The following is a 25,114-nucleotide window of genomic DNA, read 5'->3' as shown; positions in this document are numbered from 1 at the left end:
TAGAATCAAGGAAACACAGGATGAACATGAAACTCCGGTCCAAATCCGAAATACTCCTTCCAGACCGGATCCTGACAGTAGGAAACTTATTTGATAGAGTGGAGAACATATTTTTCAATGGTAACGGTGGCACACCATGAGAGCCCATCTGGAGTCTTCCGTATCGCAGTGTCTGTTCAATAGGCCTCAGTTTGTGTGTGGATAAACTGGTTGAAGACACAGGGACCGTCCTGTCCCCAATTCACTGTGTACACGTCAGAATATAACTCTGGATCAGTTTCCTGATGACTGCGCTAGTTGGTATATTGTGGATGATTTCAACACCACTGGTGAGCAGTTTGGAATGGTTGAAGTGGTATAGATGACCAATGCTAAGTAGTAGACCATGTGTTCAAGAAGGCGATCTACCAGTTGTGATAAAAATAATTTACTGAAAAATAATTTTCTCCAGATTCTCCTTATTTTCTTCAGAAGAATCCTTAGAGAGGTTTACCATGGTTTTCAGTGTTATACTCTATACTAAACTACATACTAGTTTGAAAATCTTCTTTCCAATGGATAAAGAATTGAAACTGCATCAAAAAGCAAAATCATTCATCTCAATAAAAAATGCCCACACAAGCATTTGTAAAAAACAAAGTACAAACTTTATTATCGACTTCACAAAGGCACAAGCCTCATTTCCCCATTTTTTTTCTTAAAAAAAAAAAAAAAAAAAAACATAATAGCTTTAACAACAATGGATCGAGCATCCAAATGAGAATAAGAAAAACCAAAAAGAAAAATGTAAAGATGAGAAGGGTCAGGATGGGAGTGAGACGGGACGGCGCCAGTCCCAGACAGACGGTCAGTGAGCGGTGAGACGGGGAGAGGGTGCGATTGCTGAATGGGTCAAACTCACAGGCGTAAGAGCTTCTTGAGGATCAGACTCTTAGAAAAGCAAGAGGCATGCCTCACTGTAGTACAGTTAAGTGCTTCTCTCTCTCTGACACACACACACACACACACACACAAACCTGACAATTTGATATGTCCTCTAGTTTTCATAAGAAAGGAAAAGGGTGGGAGAGATGGCTTAAAAAGGAAACATTTAACTCTTGAGCGCTGGATTAGAGTTCTTTTTGAACGCACAAAACCGTTACTCTTTACAGAATACTGTACACACTCACACACACAACAAGAACCTTCCAGTGAGATGGAGGTAGACGGGGCCCAATCATAAATGTTCTTAATATGTGCTGGGAGGGGGCGGGGCGGAAACGTTAAGATTAATGGTACGACGATTTCCAGACACTTCCTGGAATTAGACAGAGGCTCTGCATCCCACAATGCACCACAGAACCATTTAACGGCAAAGGACACGTACGTGCCTTTAGAGCAGTTCAGTAATTTGTTACACAGACATAAAAAAAATTAGTATAGAGCAGAACATTCTGGAATGTTACATGTTTCCCCTGTTGAATATCCAAGAGGATGCTGGGTAGCAGGGGGTGGGCGGGTTCTGAGTGACGTCTCCTCCGCCAAAATTCAGAATGCAGCCAATTCTAAGCATCTGAACGATCAGATGAACTCAAGTGCTCGTTAAGAGCTATGAGGGAGCTTACACACTTTCTAAGTCACACACACACACACACACACACACACACACACACACACACACCAGGACTGGGTAAAGGCTGGCCTTGGTGCTTCTTTATGTTAAGGCCACTGACCATAAACGGGGACCCAAACACACCTTGGTAGCGTCTCTCTCACACACACACACACACACACACACACACACAAACGCACTGCAGCATTGGTCTCCTCCCTCCAGGGGGTGGGGCTTGAGAATCTCACACACCGAGCAGCCAGGTGCCAAGACGAAGACGAGAACCGGGTGTGTGAGTGCATAGAGCGAAGGCTGCTGTCAAGTGTCAGTCGATCCATCCACGACGGCCTTCTTACACACACAATGAGAGCGCTCACTTTCAGCAGGCCAGATCTCAAGAGACCGGTGGGTCTACACACCCACCCTCCTCAGCAAAAACTTAAAAAGTAGTGCCGCACACACAACTGAGCCTGTGTGTGTGTTCGTAAGCCATCTTAAAAAAAAAAAAAAAAAAAAAATGCTGCAAGCGCACAGTATTCGAAAGGCATTAAATGTGATCTCCGCACGGGAGACACCGCCTGCCAGCTAGCTTATTACATAAGACCACAAAAAAACAAAAAAAAAAAAACACTAACAAGCTGGAGACTAAAGTCAGGGATCTCTCTCTCTGACACGCACGCTTATAAAGGTTCTATAAATGTGAGTGTTTCTGTGGCGGCTGAGACTGACATCACCAGGAACCCAGCCCAGTGAAGACCGACCACCCACCCACACACACACACACACACAGATAAAGATAACGAGAGATGAATAATGAAGAAGAGAACGAATATGTGGATAAGTGCATTGTCCAGCTCCCCTCTGCTGCTGATCCACCGCCACACAGCAACACACACTCTGCAGAAGCTGCTGGTGCTCGTGTGTGGACTTTTTTTTTTTTTTTTGTCGTTGTTGTTTAATTCTAACTGGACTTTTAGGGACCAGCTCCTCCCAGGAAGTGGAAAAAAAAAGTTGAAAGGAACAGAGGCGAAAGCAAGAGCTCACAGTGCAGAATTGTACTGAACCGGCGGGGATGGGAGGAGAGGTGACAGAAGGAGAGGAGAGTCCAGTCTAGAGTCCCACCAAAGAACGAGTGTGTGGATGCCTACAGCGGTAAGGACTATTCTTTAGTGTGAGTGTGTGTTTTAATGTAGGGACTGTGTAACTTTGTTTATGGGGTCCAGTTTAGTACGAGGTCAAAACTAATCACTGATAGGTCTGCCGTGTCCAGGCATCTGTGTGTGTCAGTATGTGTGTGTATGTGTTTAGGGGTGGCACCCCTCTACCGCTGTGCCCGTATGTATGTCTGTATGTCTGCATAAGTATGTGTGCGTGTACGCCTGTGTAACAGAGCGCATCAGGGCAGTGAACAGTCTTCAGGGTCTTCGTTGTCAGAAGCAGTGTCGGACCCTGCAGGGTCTGATAGGGTACGTGCCGGTGTGACGATAACCGCCCGCCTCTGCTCCTCCTCGGGCATAGACCGTTCCTGCGTCCCCTCAATGTGCTGAATTGCCTATGGACAGGTGAGAGGAGGTTATGCAACCACCTTATGAAAGTCGGTGAAAAGTTCTGCAACTCCACACCATGTGATACTTCACCTGCACGATGGTGTCCAGGTTCTGCCGAGATGTAGACGCCGTGTTTATGACGGAAGTGGGGCCCATAGTTACCACGGTGACATGATGCGAGGGAGGGGGAAGTGCAGGGGCGGGGACTATGACAGTGGGGTGATTTGTGGGTGTAGGAGGAGTAGGAGGACCAAGCACCTGAGGAACATACAGACGTGAAGTTTGAGTCATGAACACATCGTGACACTGCTGCCCTCTGGTGGTGACTTTTTACCCTCTACCCATTTCTGTTCCCCATAAATTCATACATGTACAGGAAAATTGGAATAATAAAAATGATTATTATTGGATTGTCATGGTGTCTAAAACACCAGTTTATGAGTCCCAAGTTTACGGCTAAAAAAAAAGCACTTAAACACAGGAGCAACGGACTTGCAGTGTGTCTGTGATGCAACTACGTCTGGATGTGTCTTTGTTTCTTGGGTATGACTATATTAAACTATTTAAACACACACTGTACCATGTGACATGTAGTTCAGTTTTTTTTTGTTGTTGTTGTTTTTTTTAACATAGATTTAATCTTCACACCATTGTGCATACAGGGAAGTATTTATTTATAGAGTCTGTATACAGTCTGGCGTGTTTACCTGTGTGTTCTCTTGCTCCAGTTGTTCCTGTTGTTGCTGCAGTCGTAGTAGAGTTTGGGTTTGCTGCTCCTGTACCTGCTGGGCAATAACCTTTAGCTTCTCAGGATACAGGTGTGCATCCAGAGAGCGAATCTAAGCAGGCGCACACAAACATAGTCAGCGTCTCAGCAATAAACACAGAACGTTAAACCGTAAATATTAAAACGACACAGATCTAAAATGTAACATGTGCAACATCACACGCCCACCTGCTCCTCCAGCATCATTCGAACGGAGCGCTCTTTATCCAGCTGTTGCCGCAGCTCGATCATCTCCCGCCGGAGGTCTTCCACTTTCTCCTCTTCTAAAATCTCGGGGGAACCAATGCCCTCATCCTGCTCTTCGGCACGTCGCCTCTTTGGAGAGGAGCCACTGAACTCCTGGGTGACAGAAAGCCGGGTGTCATTTTCACTGGGAGCCTTCTAACGCCGGGAAAGCTGGTTGTTCACACATCCTGATCCACACACATCTAAATTAGACCAGTAATAGCTTTTGTGGACCACAAGGAGGCGATAGGAAGCCATTTGCCTCGTATAACAATGATACCCCGATCACCTGCGAACTCGTTTTCATGTTAGCTTTCTGTATACCGCACTTATCCGCATGTTTCCGATTATCAGAGCGGTAATAAGGAATACGCTCGTGTCACCAACACACCTGAATGAAGCGCTTGAGCTGAGTGTTCTGCTGCAGAAGCCGCGTCTTCTCCTGCTCCAGAGAAAAGATGTACTCCGCTGTCTGCTGCAAGATGGCCGCCTAGGGGAAGGAAAGACGAGAGGAGTGAGGCAAACTCGACAACGCCGAGTCCGGCACAAGCACACGCAGCGGTTGTCGCCGGCGGTGGCCTCACCTTGCTGAGCTTCTCCCCGTCACTGTGAGGAATGAGTGTTTTGAGCGACTGGAATCCGGCGTTGATGCTCTGCATGCGCCTTCGCTCGTTGCTATTGGCGATTTCGCGGCGAATGCGCCGCTCCTGATCCCGTGCCGTTTCTGGGGTGAGGGGGATGTTTGCTAAACTGTGTTAAAATATAAAAAAATAAGAATTCCAGTTAAAGCCTCGTCACAGTGTGTATGAGTGCATTAGGATGTACGAAACAACCAGAAAAAGAGTCAGTGACTCAATCATGACTCAAGTTTGACATTATATGTAGGTTGGGTTAAAAGTTTAAAAACCCTGTCCGCTGCTTCCATTTTCAATTGAGACAGCAATTTCTTACTGACAATAACAATGGTATACACACTAAAAAGAACCTTGCAGAGTCCAGGAAACCACAAGTGCATGCTCATGCAGGCAAGTGATTCTTTCCCCCCCCCATTTGTGTGGTCATGCAGCTGTAGGAAAAGGTGGCCGGAGTCTACGTTAAACATCTCTAAACTTCACTTCAAAATATGAAACACTCACATAACTCAAAGACCTAAACTAGCCTACTTATACAAAACAAAACCTCAACCAATACAGCTTCTCTAAGCAGTACAGTGGCTTTCCTCTCGGCTGTGATTGTTATCAACAGCAGTTGTGGTGTGAAAGAACATATAACAAATAATACTAATAAGAGGAATTTATTTGTGCAAGCTATATATGCTACTATATATGTTATCAGAGTAAGTTGTAGTACTTGGAGAGCCAAAAATGTTCTATAGTGGTACTCATTGTGGGAAGTAGTTCTAGCAACAGTAGTAATACATTGATATATTTCTGGTACAAATCCATTAACTTTTTTGCGATAGGTTAATGTTCTCACCCATAGGAGTCCATGAAAATTTTAATCTCTTTTAAAGGGGTGTGTCGTGTTGTGTGGGTTCACATACATATTATACACGTTAATGTCATCTGCCGATAGAATAGAAACGAAGTGGAGCTGACTCCACTTCCCAGAATGCACCGGTCAAAGCCGTCTCTCTCCTGCGAAAACTCCATTTCCCACAATGCCCCGGCCACTGCTGTCTTTCTCCCCTGCGAGGGAAGGGTGCCGACGCATTGATGGGCCTTCCACGGCATACACACCCCCTTATTAAAAATACAATTAAACAGCCCTCGCACTCGCTCTTCTACACGTGTGCGCCCCTCGTTTCACGCCACTGCGAAATAAATCTGCGAGTTCGAGTCCTTCCTGCCCCGCGCCACGGCGTCGGGGAAGCGCTAATTCCCACCCTCCGCCATTACAACAATGCGCCCGAGCTGCTCCGCCGCTCCATGCGGCAGCGTGGTCGTGCGGCGGGCGGCGCAGAAGCGAGGCTTCGGCCCGAACGGCGCGATTCGAACGCGCGCTTCTCCGAGCCGCGGCGGGGAAGCCGTTCGTTTGGCTGCCGTTCGGGCAAAATTGCGACGTTTGAAGAGCACGACGCCAGCCGAAGCCACAAGCATGGCCGCACTGGCCGCGATAAGTTCTCGGCGCACACAGCCCACGAGCCCGTAAACACGGACGGAAGTTCATGCACCGCGGGCGCCCGAAGCGCCGCGATTTCCACCCGCCTGGCGTCGAATTTTGGCCCGTCGGCGCCTTGCGCCATGTGGCGGGGGGACAAAACGACGTGATTATAGCAGAATAGCGATCGGCAGCGTGGTGCGCAGGAGACCACGTGGTTTGTGTTTGTTACACGCAAAATGCATCGATTTGGCCGACAAATGTGCCAAAGTGGCCCCGCCGGACGCCTCCCCGGTGCCTTTTACGTGTTTCCCCCTGGCATTTTGGGACACAGATCGGGCCGGGACCGATCCCGCTCCGTAGCGCTGGCTGGTGTACACAATAACATCCCAATCCGAGCGAGCATGCTTGCCATAGCCTCTTCGCGGGAACAGGAGGAACGTGGCCCCGATCTTTTTTTTTTCTTTTTTAAAAAAATATATACATTTATTATAATAAAAATTAAAAGCATGCATACACACCTGCACAGTCCGCCGATCACCTCTTTCTCCGTCTTTCTGAAATGTTGCAAGGAGGGCACCTTCTGGGCTGGTACCATGAAATACTCCATGCTTTCCTCCCCAGTTTTTTTTTCTCTCCCCCAGACCGAGATCTCTCTCTCTCTCTTTTGTTTTTTTTTTTTTTTTCAATCAGGAAAGAAGAGAAAAAAAAACCCACATACATACATATACGGAGCGAGATATTTAATATATAGACGCGCCGCTCCCGGACGTAGGAGATTTATTCGCGCCGACGCAGCCGTGGAAATGCCCGTGCGCTCCGTGCGCGGTGCACAGGAGTGTGTTCGCTGCTCGCAGTTGTAATGTTACTCCACTTCCAGCTGACGGGGTTCCCTCGGTGTGTGTGTGTGTGTGTGGCTCGCCCTCCCTCGCTCTCTCGCTCGCCCGCTCACTCCCTTTCTACGTGTGTGTGCGTGTGTGTGTGTGCGTGTGTGTGTGTGTGTGCTTGCAGCTGATCGGATGTCTTTCAAGGCGGGAAACAGCTGGTAGGAATCACACAGCACCACCAAGAGCCTCCTTTCGCACACGCAGGGGATACGCGCGAACAAAGAGCCGCTTCCACCCAAATCTCTCCTCGACAAAATTTCTGTGCGATAATAATACAAATAACAACAATAATAATTAATAACAACCATCGTCATAATATTGTAATAGAGCATGAATTGGCTTATGTGGCCAGAGTGACACGTCGTGAAAACGCCTCGCGTGGAAAAGCCGTCGCCCTTTTAACCACGCGCCTATAAGGAACAAATAAAGAGGCTATAAACGAGGGATTAAAAGGAGAAAACGGGCCGATCAGCTGACGGCCTGGCAGCCCTCACCACAACAGCGGCGAGGGGAGGAGGAGGAGGAGCGCGCAGCGCGCAACCATTTTGGGTGCATGTGGGAGTAGGAGGACCCAGCGCCGGGCAACTTAAAGGAATAGTTCGGCCATTTTCGACATGCCGCCGAGCGAAGTGTGGCTCCGCGATCCCCCCCCCTGTTTTTCCCCCTCCGCCGTGGCGGGGCGGCGCAACGACGGGAGAACGTTGCGATTGTGAATGATCGCAGACCTTTTCTGCCACATCCGATGGCGGATTAAAGGAAGCGCTGTTGCAGGAAGCGTAAAAAAAATAAATATACATGTACAGCACAGGCCAAAAGTTTGGACACGCCTTCTCATTTAATGTGTTTTCTTTATTTTCGTGACCATTTACGGTGGTCGATTCTCACCGAAGGCATCAGAACTATGAATGAACACATGTGGAGTTATGTACTTAACAAAAAGTGGAGACCTGGACTCCACAGTCACCGGACCTGAACCCAATCCAGATGGTTTGGGGTGAGCTGGACCAACAAGTGCTAAACACCTCAAGACTGTTGGAAAAGCATTTCAGGTGACGACCTCTTGAAGCTCATCGAGAGAATGCCAAGAGTGTGCAAAGCAGTAATCAGAGCAAAGAAACTAGAATATAAAACATGTTTTCAGTTATTTCACCTTTTTTTGTTAAGTACATAACTCCACATGTGTTCATTCATAGTTTTGATGCCTTCAGTGAGAATCTACCAACGTAAATGGTCGGGAAAATAAAGAAAACACATTGAATGAGAAGGTGTGTCCAAACTTTTGGCCTGTACTGTATATCAAAATGAGAATAATGACTTCTAGAGCTACTACAAACAGACCAAAAACACAGCGTCCTTTTACCGTAATTTCTATTTGCTGTCGATTAAAAAGTTTATCTTGGTTACAGGCCCTGATTAATCAGGATTAATCCATTTTTTTTGTTGTTTTTTTTGGAACATTAAAAAATTACACGTGTGATCCTGGAATACAAAAATGCATGGCACTTTCTTCCCTGAAAACTGTGAATCACAATACAAACACACCTCATGAAAGGAATCACACGCGTGCATAAATATAACATGAACATTGTCAATGTGGTTGCGACATGTAGGCGTAAACCTACAGCCAAGATGCAGTGCGTTTCAGCCAGGGCAAAGACAGACATGTGAAGGGGCCACATGGAGGCAACAGAGGTGGGAAATGGGGGACAACTGAACATCCCTGCTCACATGATAACTAAAGACATAAAAACTATATCAAATATATTCAAAACCAACAATCACACTATCGCCAGTTATGTTACAATATGTTGTAAAAAAACAAAAAATTCAGTATATGAAATGGTAGTAGTCTGGTAACACACTTGCCTATGAACCAGAAGACCCAGGTTCAAGCCCCACTTACTACCATCGTGTCCCTGAGTGTCTCCAACCGGAATGACTCTGTGACTACTGATTGTAAGTCGCTCTGGATAAGGGTAAAGATAAATGTAAAGATAAATGTAAATGTAGTATATAAATCTATGAACTGCACAAAATGTAATATTTGTTGACTGTCATATATTACATATAAGAACATATTTAAAATATTGCCTTGTAAAATGTATCAGATAGATTTTATATTGTTTCTATTTATTGCAGTTACATGCTGTTGTATTCCATCACATCCCAACTCCAACTGTAGTGCTTTTGTGTTATATTTTTTAAAATAGTGCCTGTGTAAAATTAAGCAATAACACATGGACATGAATGCTAATGAATATGTACTGTATTTGTTGTAGATTAGTGCATTAGAATGATTACAACAAAGGGACTTTTTAAAAAAAAAATGTAAATGACTTTTGTGACTAAAACATCTTGTTCACCAATCAGAGGCAGTGGTGGCCTAGAGGGGCGGTAGTGGCCTAAAGGGGCAAAGGTGGCCTAACGGTTAATAAAGTGACCCTGTAATCAGAAGGTTGCCAGTTCGAATCCCGATCTGCCAAGGTGTCTCTGAGGTGCCACTGAGCAAAGCACCGTCCCCACACACTGCTCCCCATGCGCCTGTCATGGCTGCTCACTGTTCACTAAGGGTGATGGTAAAATGCATAGGACACATTGTGTCACCATGTGATGTGCAGTGTTCACGACAATCACTTCACTTGTAAGAATTTTCATTTTCTGCTGTGATCCAACTGTTCCTAAGCAAGGTCATTCAGGTAGTAGTAGGTCATGTGATGTTCCGACCTTTAACTCAGCATAAGATTTAATGGAAGATCTTTTAATATAGTGTGGAGACTGTACGTAAACGGGTGGAAAGACATTCAAGGATGTGTGTTAATCTAAAATATATAGGATATGAGTGCTAATATATACATATATCGATGCCTTTCACGTTCATGTGCGCTCGATATCGTTTGGTTTCTTTAAACTCTATTGAATTTTAACATCTCATTGGAAGCGTTGTTCTGAACTGGTGATACTTGTATAAGGCGTGTTGCACGCATGTTGCACGCATGTTATTCGCATCTGGGATCCGCGACGCGCCCCCTAGCGGCACCACAGCGGACCAGACCGGGACTAGTCTGTATCTTCCCCGTACACTAGGTGGTGTTCGACAAAACAACATTTCCTAGTTAGCTGGATAATTCACAATAAGACTTTAGATAAGGAGCATTCCTATTGGACAGAAATACCGATGTGTGGGACACCTTTCGGGTATTTCAGAGGAAATTATTGTCTTGGATCATTTTTAAAAATTAATTAATTATTTATTTACTGACAACATATTAGTTTTTTATTCATACAATGGGATTAAATAATCCGAGGAAAATAAGTGAAGAGAACAAACAGTGTTTAAATGGTCATTGCTAAAAAGTGGCTGATACACCTCATGCGCTGCGAATACTGCACGTCATGCAAATAAAACGAAGTAAATAAAGTACGAGGCTCTTACGGAGGTAATACGTGAAAAGTGAGGCGACCGAGGCCATTTCTGATGAAATGTGGTGTAAAACGGCTCTTATGCAGCATTCTATAAAAAAAAAAAAAAAAAAAAAAAAAACGGGCTGGGGAGGGCCGGGAGAGGCCGAGCTCTGGAGCCGAGCCCAGGACTGCCCACGGAGGCTGGGCGGAGCGGCAGACATGCGCTGAGCTGGCAGGGTCCGGGCTGCTCCCCTCTGCGCCCGAAAGGAAACGGGAGACACGGACGCGGAGCGAAGCCCCAGACGCGGGCGGGCGGCCGAGCAGCGCACCACCGCGACGAGGCCCGGGGAGGAGGAGGAGCGCGACATCCGCCGACATCTCGCCCCCGCCGCCGAGACGACGACGAGCGCCCCCGCGGGCGGCGCCCACCCGACTGGCGTCGCGATTGAGCGATGCGCCCGGAGCTCCGCGGCACGTCGACGGCGAGACGCGGTTTTGTCGCGCTGCGCGACCAGCGGGGCACAAGTGTTATTATGCTGCAGACTCTGCGGTTTTTTAACCGCTGCCTCCACTGACGGGGTTTCGGGAGGGAAACATTTTTTTTTTAATTGACAAATAAAGAAAACGTCCGGGCCTCTGTGAAACAGACATCTTTTTTTTTTTAATTATTATTTTAAAAAGACTTTTTTTTTTTTTTTTTTTTTTGCTGCTTCCTTCTCGAAATTGTGAAGATAATCCGACAATGGTCTGACAATCGACTGCTACTCGACAATTGATTTTTTTTTTCTCCTCTTCTATGTGACAACGACTCATCAGCAAGCCTACCTCTAGAATAATATAAATAATCATAATAACCATAATTAAACGTATATATACATAAACGACTGTCGCCGAGGAGGCTTCTTCCGTCGGAAAGGGGGAAAAAATAACAGCCGGGCTGGAGGTAAACTTCAACCTCGGCCATTTCCCGAGGATTTCGCCGGAGGTAAGCCCTCGCCTTCCCGCCGACGCGCCGCGCTCGTTACGGTTCCGCGGTGACCTATTTTCCCCTCCGTGCGAACGGGCGCACCGGCTGAGCCGCCGACGGCCGCGGTCGTATATTCACCGCGACGTTCCCGGCCCGGGTCCTGCCGGGTTTTACGTCCTCGCCCGCCACCCTTCACCTGTGCGTCAGGTGCGAGGCCTCTCCGGCCAATCAGAGTCCACGGCCGCCTAATTAATTGCCTGGCGAACACGAAAACCCGGTCCGGACCCGCGTCCGACCTCCGCGAACTGGGATTTATCAGAAAGCAAACTAAGAACGTTGCCTCTGTGTTTTAATTTAGGGTTGTGACAGAAACGTCGAATCAACGTCAACCCAAGTTGCCTCGGTCGTTGCCTGCTCCGAACTTAACAATTGGGTTTCGACGCAGATTCTGTGCTACCTGACGACATTTCAGTCTTGTTCCTGTCTGGTTTTTCCGATCAGGACAACTCTGGTGGGGTCAGTTGGTCGATTGCCGAGTCCGTTGGTCTCCTAGCTGTTGATGGAGACGCACAGACTGCGGCTTGTACAATGAGACCTGTCTCTCCAGATCTCGGGCCCCGAACGAGACAAACCAATTACCGCTCTATCACGGTTGTTATCACAGGCACGTTGGCGATGTGCGGGGGCTCGGTCCTGGATAAAAAGCTTTTTTTTTTTTCCCCCTCCCCTCTGTCCCACCCCGCTGCCCAATTAGGCTCCCCCAGTGTCCCTGCGCCTTAATTGTGAGCGCAGGGCTGAGACTCTGGATGCCAGCCTGCCCTCGTTGGCCACCTCCCGTGGGCCCGTTGACACAAAGAACGGCAGTGAGCGGAGAAAACCGCAACTGAGACAGCCGCGAAAAATAAACAGCGTGCAGTCGCACGCACGTGATGGGACAGCCCAGCTGTGAGGGGCGGGGGTCGCCGGTGCGCTGGGTGGAGGCCCTGGAAAGCTGGCGGAGGGCACCCGCAGGCGTCATCATACACACGTCATTAAAGGGCCCTGCGCCCCCCGAAGGTATAGAGGTGAGAGGTGACGGGGCGCGGCAATCCTGCTTTTACATAGCGTACGGCAAACGGCATGGACCGGCGCCATTTATCATCTCAGCTCAGTTTACAGTGCTTTAGACCTGGTGAATGAATTTTTGCACGGTAGACATGCCAGCTGACCGGCCTTTTCCGTTATTGCCAACAGCCCCTGGGTTATGTCAAGTTGCCACAATTCGCACCATTGTGGGTTTTAGCGGCATTTCAACAAGTGGAGGACTGAATGAAAAAAACAAACCAGTTTCAGGTCTGTATCCTGACCTGTCTGGATGTCCCGTGAAGGCAGCTCTGTCACCTGATCTGGGAGGGGCAGGTATTGACCTGCCTGCTCTTGCCCCGAAGGCAGATTGGACATTTCTTTGGACATATGCCTCAATGTGCCCATCCCAAATATTTCCTGTGCATTGTTGTACTCTTTGACCTGGTGTGGTTTGGCGCGATGCTTCCTAACTGTGCTGACAGTGTGTATGAGTTTGGCCGGTGGTCTTGTGGTCCCTGCTCAGGACCGTGCTCTTTTCCTGATAGAATGGAATGGGTCAACGTGGCTTTGATGGGACTAGTCTCACCTCCAGGCATCTTGATCTCAAGAGTGCCTTCAGGTAGTTTTCCAACACAGTTGTAGCTTGATAATGCAATGCAACGTCTGATTAGAATTAATTGAACAGTAAAAATCCCAAGGATCCCAAGGCCTAGCTGTATTTGTAACTTGCAAAAACTGGAAGTAAAAAAAAATTGATGGTCTTCTGGTCCTGAGCTGAATTCTGGCTCTGGAGGTACCAGCAGTCCAATGAAGCTGCCGTATGGATCGTAGTTGTAACTGACACTCGATAGAGGGGCGGGGCTTCAGTTTGTTAGACAGATGTATATGTAGATAGATTATTTACTCCAAGACAGATTTGCTGCTTTAAATTGACTTTATCGAGTTCCTAGGAGGTAATGACGGGCGCGAGGGTTTTATTGCATCACATACAGGCATGGCTGGATGCTGTCAGCCTTTCAGGGGAGTTTCCTCATAGACTCATATAGAAAATGTTTAGCAAGTTCAGGCAGTGCTCCAGACTATGAAGCTTTTTTTTATGGCCCCATTAATGCCTTTACTGGACACCATATGGCGGGTCTGTAGATACTGAATTTTCCTTTTTACCACCTTCCCCATGTAGTTGGACAGTAGCATGGCCTAAGCTGCAGAATCGAGCCAACGAGAGGCTTTTTTCATCATCTGATCAATTAAAATGTTTCGACAGCAGCAGTGCAGCACATCAGGAACACAACACTGCAGCATTTAAAATGAGGTATGTTAATGTAGGCATATATTCGATAGTGTATGACATATATCATAGACGATATCCAAAGGAAATAAAAGGTCAAAGGGTCGAGTTCAAATCCAGGTCTTGTTTTCGGTTCTCCCAGGTAGTTACAGTGGCTTCACACCTGGTTGGAAAATAAGACACACCGGGACCTTCAGCACCCTGGTCTAGAGGCTATCACAAAATAAACACTCAGTCTTTCTTCCGAAGACAGATGCGATGCAAAGCCGTTTTGGATGCCAGACAGGAGTCATGGGACCTGGACATGGTTTCCTGCCCCACCCTGACTCTTGGTAATGAAGTACAATGTCAGTGAGGAAACAGGTCTCAGATCAGCGAAGCTCAACGCCACACGTTTGGGACGGGTGTGTGCACGCTCTGGGCTGTCATGTCTGATGTCTGAGGTGCTAAACCAGTTGTGACACAAGATGCCAGACACAGAGGAGCTCTCAGAAGACGCTCTGTCATTGGTTCCACTGAAGGCGGGATACCTTCCTCACGGGATGACGAGGGGGCAAATCCTGTTTAATTAAAGTTGTGTGACTCTTTCTGTTTTTCAAATGCACAGTGAGGAAGGTCTGCAGTGACACATGGGACGTTTACATCGTGTAAAGGTGCCGGTCTCTAATCTGAAAAAAAAAAATTGTGCCAGTGACACAAAAAAATCTACTCTGAATCGGTACCATGACTTTGCTGGACTGGAACCCCTGATGTCACAAGAGGTGGATAGAATAAGCGAGGCAACTTTAGAGAACAAAATGGCAAGATGCAAATACTGGAGTTGTCCATGTCTTCCAACATTTTTATGAATGTACAGTGTGCCTGCTGATTGGAGAAGAAAAGGTCCAGTGTGCTCAGTGGAGGCCGCGGAGGGGGTCACCGGGGTCGCAACTGAGGTCACAGGGGTCATCAGGGAACAGAGACGTCTCTCCGGCAAGCTGTTCTCGCACAACAGTAACACAGAACAACACAGAACAATCCTGCGCCCTCACACAGGTGAGGCCAGACAGACATTGCATCCTACCCCATAATGCACAGCGGGGCCCGACAGGAAGTGACATATTTTCATGGGGGACCGGGCAAGGGGGGAATGAGTTGGCGGTGGAATGTCAAAAGGCCTGACTCACACACACTGAGTGAGTGTGAGTGTGAGTGTGAGTGTGTGTGAGTGTGTGAGTGTGTGTGTGTGTGTGTGTGTCTAAAAACCACCCCTCTCTGGCTGGGCTCGGCCGTACATTTTTCTGCAGTTAAACTGTAACCACTAATCACAGTGCGGCCTCACCGTTTCCTCCAGTCGAGTCTCTCTCACACACACACACACACACACACACATGCTCCCCCCCCACACCCATCTGACCCCCCGCTGATGAACTCTACCCACCCCTGTGGGGCAGCACGCATCTCCAAAACAAACAAGGCTCCTGGCCCCTCACCGACACCCGGGCTCATCCTCTTTTCTGTTTGTTCCCTCTCTTCCACCCTTTCCAGCTTTTACCCCCTCCGTGCGCTCCGCTCGGTGTGTGTGTGTGTGTGTGTGTGCGCGCGCACGGCGAGATTTTGACTCTCAAGTATTCAAACAATACACAAACCGCAGCTGGGAAATGAGACAGAGACAGCGGTGTTGCCCAAAGAAAACAGACGAGTCTGGGGAGGCCAAGAGCCGCTCGCTCTCCTCGCTCTGCTCCGTTCGCGCTCACACACTCGCCGCTCGGCTATTTTTCAGCTTTTTGAGCAGCAAGCGGTCTGTTTTGTGCTGTATAGTAATGTGGCCAGCAAAACACACACACACACACACACACACACACACACAGCTGGTCTGTATTATTTACTTGCTCGGCCAGCACCCTGGATTCTGCAGTAAAACCGCAGTACTGAAGAAACACACTCCAGCAGTACCAGTGAGGTATGCGTGTGTGTTCCGCACACAGGGAGAGAATGTGAGAGGGAGAAAAGCGGGGAGGCACGACTCGCCGGAGTCTGAGCGCGGATGGGGGGGGGGACCTTCAGTCACCCGCAAGCAGTGTGTACGAGTGTGTGTTAGCCAGCGTCACACCTAGAACGCGCTACGTCGGAAATTTACTTTACTTTACTTAGCAGACGCTTTTGTCCAAAGTGACTTACAAGAGGAAGACACCAGCAATTCTATTTCGATTTCTATAGATTTTGAGTTTACAAAAACTAAGAGGCCTGATAAGGCCTAACTTGTGAGCAAAGAGCATGCTCGGGGATTGTCAAGTGCTAGACGAAGAAAAAATATTATATATATGTGCATATGCAGTATATCTATAGCATTATTTTGTGCAGTGTGTACGCATGTGCGTGTGTAAGTGTTACATTGGTATGAAATACTTTTTCAATAAGCGGGTTTTCAGCTGCTTCTTAAAGGTGCTGGTAGTCTCGGCTAGTCGAATGGAGGGGGGCAAGTTGTTCCACCAGCCAGGGGCAACAACGGAGAACAGAGTTGATTGGAATCGGAGACCCCGTGAAGAGGGAATTTTCAGCCTCGGTTCATTTGCAGATCTGAGAGAGCGTGCAGGAGTGTAGGAATTGATGCAGACGTCGGCGATTGCCGCCAGGTACTTCGCTGCCAGCTATAAAAAATATACATAGCCAAAAGTCTGGCCACACCTACTCTATGGAAGCCTTTATGGAGGCAATTTTGAAGAACAGAGGAAAAATATGTTTTTTTTTTACATTTTGATCAGCCAGATTCAGTAATCTCTCTTTAAAACCGTGACTGCCCTGCACATGATTGTCATCATCATAAGAAGCTTCATGAGATGGTCATAAGTGAGGGACAAGCGTCAACGAGTTCTCAACATGGGAATTTGTTCAAGACCATCGCAATCATCTAACTTAATGTGGTTTTTCTGTATGTGAAGCCAGTCTTTCGTTTTGTTCTACAATTTAAAATGTTTAATAAGAGGCCAGATATTTTTGCCACACCCAATGGTGGCAAATTCTATTCTGGAATAGAAGCACTGATAATCTTTTTCTTTCTTGTCCTGGGAAGACTTTAAAAGTCCCCTATCAAGTTTGAATCTCTGAGAGTATTTAACATTAATAGGAGGTCCCCTAGCCTGTCTATGGTCCTGCAGTGGCTAGAAATGCCGATAGGTGTAAAGAGTACTTTGGCAGCTCCGATGGTATGATCTGGAATTTGGCCCTTTTATGACATCGTACGCGTTTCTCATGTTTTTTCCGCCCAGAGAATTTCCCACCGCTCTCCTAAAAAATAATCTCCAACGACCGTCATGGCTTCTAAACATGCGGAGCATTGAAGCTACTCTGTGATTGGATGTGAAAATGAGAACAAATGTATTGGTCCGTTTTATTTTTTCTGCGCCCAACATTGTTGTTGGTGAATACAGTTGATGACGTCATTTCAGATAAATGCCCAGTCACTTCTATAGGCCGCTCTCCTCCTCGTCCCGCCTCTCTCCTCCTCATTAGCATTTAAAGCTACAGACCCCGAAATGGTGCGTCCTGGGAAATCTCATCGTGTGATTGGATCAAAATGGCAAAAAATGATGTCATGGGACCTTTAACAGAGACCGTGGATTTCTCTGATGCCGTTCTCTGTGTTGCCAGATTGGGTGGTTTTGACATGGATTGATGACAACAGATCTCTTATTAGATATATTAAATAGTCTTTAAGGCATATAGTCAAGTAGTTTGGGCAGTTTTTGTGTGTGTTTTATGGCTTAAATATAGATAACTAGTAAGCAGTACATTCTTGTGTGTATCTGTTTATTTCCGAAAATACTGAATATGGACTGAATATGAATATGTAAACACTCCCCAAGCGCTACGTGTATTATAGCACTTTGAAAATCAGGCTCAGAAGGTTCCCCCGTGACTTATTTCCAACGTGCAGAGTGCCAGTAAAATACAGTTGTGTGTGTGTTGCATGTGGGCTGTTAAACAGTTGTGTTTTTGTTGGATCAGATCAACAGACGTTTGAGGAGACGTGTTTATGACGTCCTTAAAGTCTTTACGTCCAACTTAGAGGGCAGTGAGGCGTTTTACCTGGATGTCAGTGCACAAGTGTGTGTGCGCGTGTGTATTACACCAGTATTGATTATTGTTACCACAACCCCAGATTTTTTATAAATGTGAAAATGTTTAATGTACCCAGACACACATCCACACGCTCTCTCTCTCTCTGTCTCCCTCTCTCTCTCTCTCTCTGTCTCTCTGTCTCTCTGTCTCTCTTTCCTCCTCCACTCTGGCTCTTTCGGAAGATGAAAGGCTCGGTATCTGGGGGGAGTCAGTAACTCAGCTGAGTGCAGTCTCATAAATGGAAGGGGGGGTCTGGTGGAGAGAAGAAGCCTGTAATGTTGACCTTGTCTGGTTGCCAGGAGGGGGGGGGGGGGGGCGGTCTCTCTTTGAGAAAACAGACGCCTCATGCAAGCAGGGGAAGAGAACAGAGAGGCAGAGGCAGGGAAGAGAAGAGAGGGTGTGTGTGTGTGTGTGTGTGTGATTCCACTATGCCCACTTTTAAAGTGACAGCAGTCGATTGTTTCCGCAGTTTCCATACACATTCAGAACACACGCGCACACACATTACTCATAGCACATGAAACACGGTGTGTGTGTGTGTGTGAGGGTTGTGTGATGGCTAATTACCATCCTGTTGTTTTTTCCTCATCAGATTTCCTCCCAGCAGACATACACACACTCACACACACACATACAATTTATAACATTGTACAATAGCACACACTCTAGACTTCTGCCACCCATTTTGTATTTATAGGCTCTCTTCACCATGCAGACACACACACTCCGGTCCACACAGGCCCACAAATCATTGCACTTAATGCGTTTCTCTAGAGCTCGCTATACACTGTATCATTTAGGGCAGTCCCAGCATGACAACAGAGAAACAACTCGAGCAATATCTTTGGTCACGGTGGTCGTAGATGGTGGTTCTCTGTTCTACTGAGAGAAAGGTTCAAAACGACCAAAGTTAATCTGCAATTTCATCACTTTCTGTCAGAAATGTATGACTACCATCTCACACTGTGTGAAAATGCAACATGAATCGCCATATTCATCAAAACAGTACTGCATGTAAAATCCGAATCAAAGAAATTAACAATCGCAATAAAGAAATACGAATCATTAATTTTTAAAGTGGAAGCCATCTTGTTTAATTTATAATGATCGTAAAATCTCACATTCGGTAAAAGTTATGATTAAAGAAAGGTGGACCGCAGGGGACAACAACGTTTGTTTTTTATACAGCCCAAAATCACCTACAGTATGTCTCAGTGGGCTTTGACAGACCCTACAGTTGACACACCACACACTTTGAAGGAAAAACGCCACTAATACAAACTCCACTAAAAAAAAGTGAGTCAGAGACGGACCCCCCCTTCCAGGGTAGAGTGAGCATGCAATAGGGTTGTTGAAGTTAATCTTATAATCGATACATCACATTGATGCAGTGCAGGAAATAATCAATAATATCATAATGACGTTTCTTGGTTTGTTTTTATGGCAGCAGCATAAAAGTAGTGCCAGTTGTGACCGTGGCTGCCTGTGTTCAGCGGCGCTCCGCGGCATGCTCTAATGTGGCATGAAATATTTGCACATGACCAATACAATAGAAAGGGAAGTGATTGTCATTGTGATGCACAGCACATGGTGAACACAATAAAATGCGTCCTCTGCATTTAACCCGTCATCCTTAGAGAGCAGCGGGCAGCCATGATTGGGATTTAAACCCGCAACCTTTCGATTACAGCTCCGTTTCTTTACCCGCTAGCCCAAAACTGCCCCAATCAAAGCAGTTTGCTCTGCCCCTTCGAAACACACACACACACACACACACAATGCCGGAATGGAGGAAAATCTGATCTTATCAGTCTCTGAGTGTCCAGAGATCTACAACACGGCATGTCTTACCGGGAGTTTAGAAAACAACGCCTATTTTTCGTCCTGAGCCCCACTGCAAGCGTTTCTTGCTGTTTCTTAAGAGTCCTGAACCTCACAGTGAGTGCAGTGCACGCCTCGAATGGGCTGAAAGCGGCTTGAGATTTGCAAAAACTGTCGTTCAGTCCGTGCTCACCTGACCCCACAGACGTCTGAACCAGCCGTTTTTCTGCTGTTTGTGGCATCAGATGAGCATGTACTGAATAGCCAGTGTTTTTTTCTGCTCATCGTAGCAAATTAAATTAATGAGATGCATAGATCATAGAGGCATTGATTATCGTAATCAAATCGAATCGTGAGACCAGTATAGGTTCACACCTCTAGCATGCAATAGTTGTCAGTGCAGGGTTGGCAATGATTTGTCCAATAAAAAAAGTAGCACATGTGTTGTGGTAGGAAAGACCAAAGTGCAGTATACCGTACCGTGTACCATACCATACCATATTTATTTATAAAGCACGTTAACACAGCAAAGTGCTGTATATTAAAAAAAAATACAAGGAACAGAACAGACATGGACAAAAAGTTCATTTAAAATAAAGAATAAAAAGAAAACAGAATAAAATCAAATAAGAGAAACATGCAATAATTTGAATTAAGCAAGGGGTTGAATAAAACAGAAAATATTAAGACAACATATTAAAAGAGTTAAGAAAGGACTGCATAAGAAACCTGCTTAAGAAGTATATGTATATGGGATCTGTCCCCTCTCTGTACTGGGTAGGTTTTCTGTACTGAGTAGGTTTTACTCCAGTATAATGTTCTACACTGCATTATAATGGTACTGGTTCATTTGAAAATCCCGGAACTCCCCGGGCGCCTGTCATGGCTGCCCACTGCTCACTCAGGGTGGTGGGTTAAATGCAGAGGACAAATTTCACTGTGTGCTGATGTGGCATGTGTGTGAGGGTGAGGGTGAGGGAGGTGTGTGTCTGTGCTGGGGGTTTGGGCAGGTGTGTTGGTCTGCATTCCTGAGCTGACCTTGTGATCATTTCCCCCTGAAGGCTCAAGGGGAGGTTACCCTGAGCCATACACACACACACACACACACACACACACACACACAGACACACACCTAATTTCACAGCCATATAAGACACACACACACACACACACACACACACACTCAGAGTGAGCCTGTTAAAACCTGTGCTGGGCCATCTGCTCTGTGAAGAGTAATGAGAGTGTGTATTTGTGTCAAGAGAGATTAATACACACTGAGAATACACACACACACAACCAGGGTGCTAAAGTGCAGACCTGACTCCCGCAGCACCCTGATTGAGAGGTCAGGTGGTACTGGTGGTACTGGGTGGAGGATCTGGACCAATAGCTGGGCCACAGGAATCAGTTCAGCTCCTCTCCGTTGAGAAACATGTGACGCCTGCGAAGCCCTGTTTTCCCCCCATTCCTGCCTCTCGGCCGGGGGTGGAGCCGTATTGCAGGCAGGAGAGCGTGTGTTGCATCACTGGCAGTGGGAGAGGCTGCGGGAATGAGGAGAGAAGGAGGGAGGGATGGAAAGAGGGAGAGAGGAATTGGACCTCTGCTTTGCTTTAAGTGCTGGGAATGGACCAACATACAAAGGAAATGGAGAGAAAGGGAGAGAAAGAGATGAGAGGGAGTCGTATGTGAGAGCTCCTGGCTGTTCCGAACAGTCCTGAACACCATGAACACCAGTAGACGGGATTTGTCAGACATGTGTGACAAGTGTGTGTTGGGTGTTTTTTGGACAGCAGGAGCATGTGCCGGGTGTGCATTAGTCATTTTTCAGACAGTAGTAGTGTGTCTAGGGTTTCCATACTGGAGGTGTGTGCAGGGTGATTTCTAGTCTGCACGTGTTTGTACTGAGCTCTCTCTGTGCTAAGGTTGTATGTGTCTGGCTTTTATACAATCAGTAGTTACAGGGACAGTCCCCCCCCTGGAACAATTCAGGGTTAAGTGTCTTGCTCGGGGACACAATGGTAGTAAGTGGGGTTTGAACCTGTGACTTTATGGTCTTCTGGTTAATTGGTAAGTGTCTTACCCACTGGGCTTCTAGCACCCAGCAGATGTGCGTGTTGGATGTTTTTGGCGTGCGTGGTCCAGTGTATTAGCCACCAGTAGTGTGTGTTTTTCAGATAACGGTGTGTGTTGGGTTTGGTTTGGTTTGTATTGCAAGAATATATGCTGGATATTGAGGGCTCTGTATTCCAGGAAGACAATATATATATTTATATATCAATATATATCTGTCATGAAACGAAATGATTTCAGTTTTATCCTTGTTCATGTGCAGAGTAATTTTTATGTTTCACAGGAGTATGTTATTGAGAATATATTAATCAGTTATAGTGTGTGTTGGGGTCCAGGTCATTACGAGTGTATTTGGTTGTGTGAAAGTGAAAATGAAGCGAATGTCATTGTGAAAAACTGAAGCACAGCACACGGTGACACAACAAAATGTGTCCTCTGCTTCAAACCATCACCCTTGATGAGCAGTGAGCAGCCATGACAGGCACCTGGGGAGCAGTGTGTGGGGACGGTGCTTTGCTCAGTGGCACCTCAGTGGAACCATGGCGGATCGTGATTCGAACCGGCAACCTTCTGATTACAGGGCCGCTTCCTTAAGCGCTAGGCCACCACTGCCCCGTGTGTATATTGTTTGATGTAATAAGTGTATTCTGGCGGCAGGAGTGTGTGTTGAGTATATTTTAGATAGCATGAGTGTGTGTTGGGGTCCTGGTTTACCAGCCACATGAGTGTGTTGGGTCGTGTGTGGCGGCGGGAGTATATTTTACATGGTATTAGTGTGTGTTGGGGTCCTGGTCATTATGAGTGTATTTGGTCGTGTGTGTGTATTGTTTGACATTTTTAGTGTATTCTGGCGGCGGGAGTGTGTATCGGGTATATTTTACATGGTATTAGTGTGTGTTGGGGTCCCGATCATTATGAGTGTGTTGGGTCGCGTGTGTATATTGTTTGACATTATTAGTGTATTCTGGCGGCGGGAGTGTGTATCGGGTATATTTTACATGGTATTAGTGTGTGTTGGGGTCCCGGTCATTATGAGTGTGTTGGGTCGTGTGTGTATATTGTTTGACATTAATAGTGTATTCTGGCGTCGGGAGTGTGTATCGGGTATATTTTACATGGTATTAGTGTGTGTTGGGGTCCCGGTCATTATGAGTGTGTTGGGTCGTGTGTGTATATTGTTTGACATTTTTTGTGTATTCTGGCGGCGGGAGTGTGTATCGGGTATATTTTACATGGTATTAGTGTGTTGGGGTCCTGGTCATTATGAGTGTATTTGGTCGTGTGTGTATATTGTTTGACATTTTTAGTGTATTCTGGCGGCGGGAGTGTGTATCGGGTATATTTTACATGGTATTAGTGTGTGTTGGGGTCCTGGTCATTATGAGTGTGTTTGGTCGTGTGTGTATATTGTTTGACATTAGTGTATTCTGGCAGCGGGAGTGTGTATCGGGTATATTTTACATGGTATTAGTGTGTGTTGGGGTCCTGGTCATTATGAGTGTATTTGGTCGTGTGTGTGTATTGTTTGACATTTTTAGTGTATTCTGGCGGCGGGAGTGTGTATCGGGTATATTTTACATGGTATTAGTGTGTGTTGGGGTCCCGGTCATTATGAGTGTATTTGGTCGTGTGTGTGTATTGTTTGATATAGTTCGTGTATTCTGGCGGCGGGAGTGTGTATCGGGTATATTTTACATGGTATTAGTGTGTGTTGGGGTCCCGGTCATTATGAGTGTATTTGGTCGTGTGTGTGTATTGTTTGATGTAGTTAGTGTATTCTGGCGGCGGGAGTGTGCGTTGAGTATAATGTAGACAGTGGATGGGCAGCAGGACTGTGATTGTTATTCAGACAGACTGTGTGCGTGTGTTGGGTCGTGTGTGTGTATTGTTTGATGTAGTTCGTGTATTCTGGCGGTGGGAGTGTGCGTTGAGTATAATGTAGACAGTGGATGGGCAGCAGGACTGTGATTGTTTTTCAGACAGACTGTGTGAGTGTGTTGGGTCGTGTGTATATTGTTATATTGTTTGCGTGTGTTGGGTATTAGGTAGATTTTAGACAGTAGTCCTGTGTGTTGGGTGTTCTTGTTGCTAAGAGCAAATGGGAGAACCACGTGGAACCCTGCAGCATGTACAGACATCAGGAGCAAGTGGTTTGTGCAGTCAAAACACACCCTTTGTGCACATTCACACACACACACACACACACAGACAGAGAGAGAGAGAGAGAGAGACAAACATCTACGTCAGGAATCAGCTATGAAAGAGTTTAATAAAAGAGTTCACTGGTCCCTGGAAGAACTTTCCCTCCACTTTGCCAGATGAACACACACACACACACACACACACACACACACACTGTCAGACAGAGGCAACAACAGCTAACACACCCCACACAGATGTGACTCAACTGCCCCTGTCATAGGTACAAGAGCTGTGTGTGTGTCTGTGTGTGATTGGCTCAGACTGGTGTTGTTAGCACGATATCCTGGGGGGACGCTGTTGCTCTACCCGCAACCCCCAACCCCTGCCGAGTCACACCAGGTCAGCCTGTTTCGTAACTTGAGTCGCGACTGTGTGTGTGTGTGTGTGTGTGTGTGTGTGTGTGTTCTTGTTGGTTGTGTTTGCCGTGTGGCTGGTAAACACATAGAGAGAAAATGTCTTGGTGTCTTTTTTCAAACACACACACACACTGTGTGTGATGTTGGATTGTCTGCGTTAAAAAAGAGTTGTGCTGTTCCTGTGCACTGTATATGTGTGTGTGTGTATGTGTGTGTGCGTGTCCATATGAGCTTGTTTACAATAATGCAGTCACAACTTTCTCTGTCTGTCTACCCTCTTTCACTCTCCCTTTCCCTCCATCCTTCTCTCTGCCCTCTTCCTGGAATTCCTGATTGTGTGTGTGTGTGTGTGTGTGTGAGAGAGTGTGTTGGCTGGAGGCCATCGGTAGCTTGGTAAGAGGCTTCCTGTTGCAGTCTCCCCCTCCTCTTTCCTCCCTTGCATTTCTTTCCCTCTCAGTCCGTCTCGCTCCCTCGTCTCTTGGGGCTCCGCCCTGTTGACAGGTGTCCTTATTGGCGCTGCAGTGGTGGCTTCCTACACCCACATGCACCCCCCTCTTCTTCTTTCTCTATCCCTCTCTCTCCGCTCTCTATTCTGTGCTTATGTAATTTCCCGAATGTTCATAAAAGTGAAAACACGCTGCTGAGAGAGAAAATGGGGGGAAAGAGGGACAGAAGGGAAGAGTGTGCCAGGCAGAAGATGCCTAC

The 25,114-nt window shown here is 46.7% G+C and overlaps 2 protein-coding genes across 2 annotated transcripts in view; one reads left to right on the top strand and one right to left on the bottom strand.

The window, feature by feature from the left end:
- Positions 1-756: 756 nt before the first annotated feature.
- tfap4 (transcription factor AP-4 (activating enhancer binding protein 4)) lies at positions 757-7,139 on the bottom strand. The gene is made up of 7 exons (XM_028986765.1): positions 6,772-7,139; positions 4,735-4,900; positions 4,542-4,640; positions 4,094-4,264; positions 3,846-3,977; positions 3,229-3,396; positions 757-3,143 (listed from the first exon to the last, which is right to left on the bottom strand). Exons 1-7 carry the CDS (start codon positions 6,858-6,860, stop codon positions 2,988-2,990), a joined length of 981 nt encoding a protein of 326 aa, XP_028842598.1. The 5' UTR covers positions 6,861-7,139; the 3' UTR covers positions 757-2,987.
- A 3,606-nt stretch (positions 7,140-10,745) lies between these two features.
- glis2b (GLIS family zinc finger 2b) overlaps positions 10,746-25,114 on the top strand; it is a 31,936-nt gene continuing 17,567 nt past the window's right edge. Inside the window, exon 1 of the mRNA XM_028986932.1 lies at positions 10,746-11,524. The gene's annotated coding sequence lies outside the window, so the exon portion shown is untranslated. The remainder of the gene's footprint in view (positions 11,525-25,114) is intronic.

This window comes from Denticeps clupeoides, chromosome 7, assembly GCF_900700375.1.
Source record: "Denticeps clupeoides chromosome 7, fDenClu1.1, whole genome shotgun sequence".
In the NCBI taxonomy this organism is placed as follows: domain Eukaryota; kingdom Metazoa; phylum Chordata; class Actinopteri; order Clupeiformes; family Denticipitidae; genus Denticeps; species Denticeps clupeoides.
This window is presented reverse-complemented; position numbering and strand designations above follow the sequence as displayed.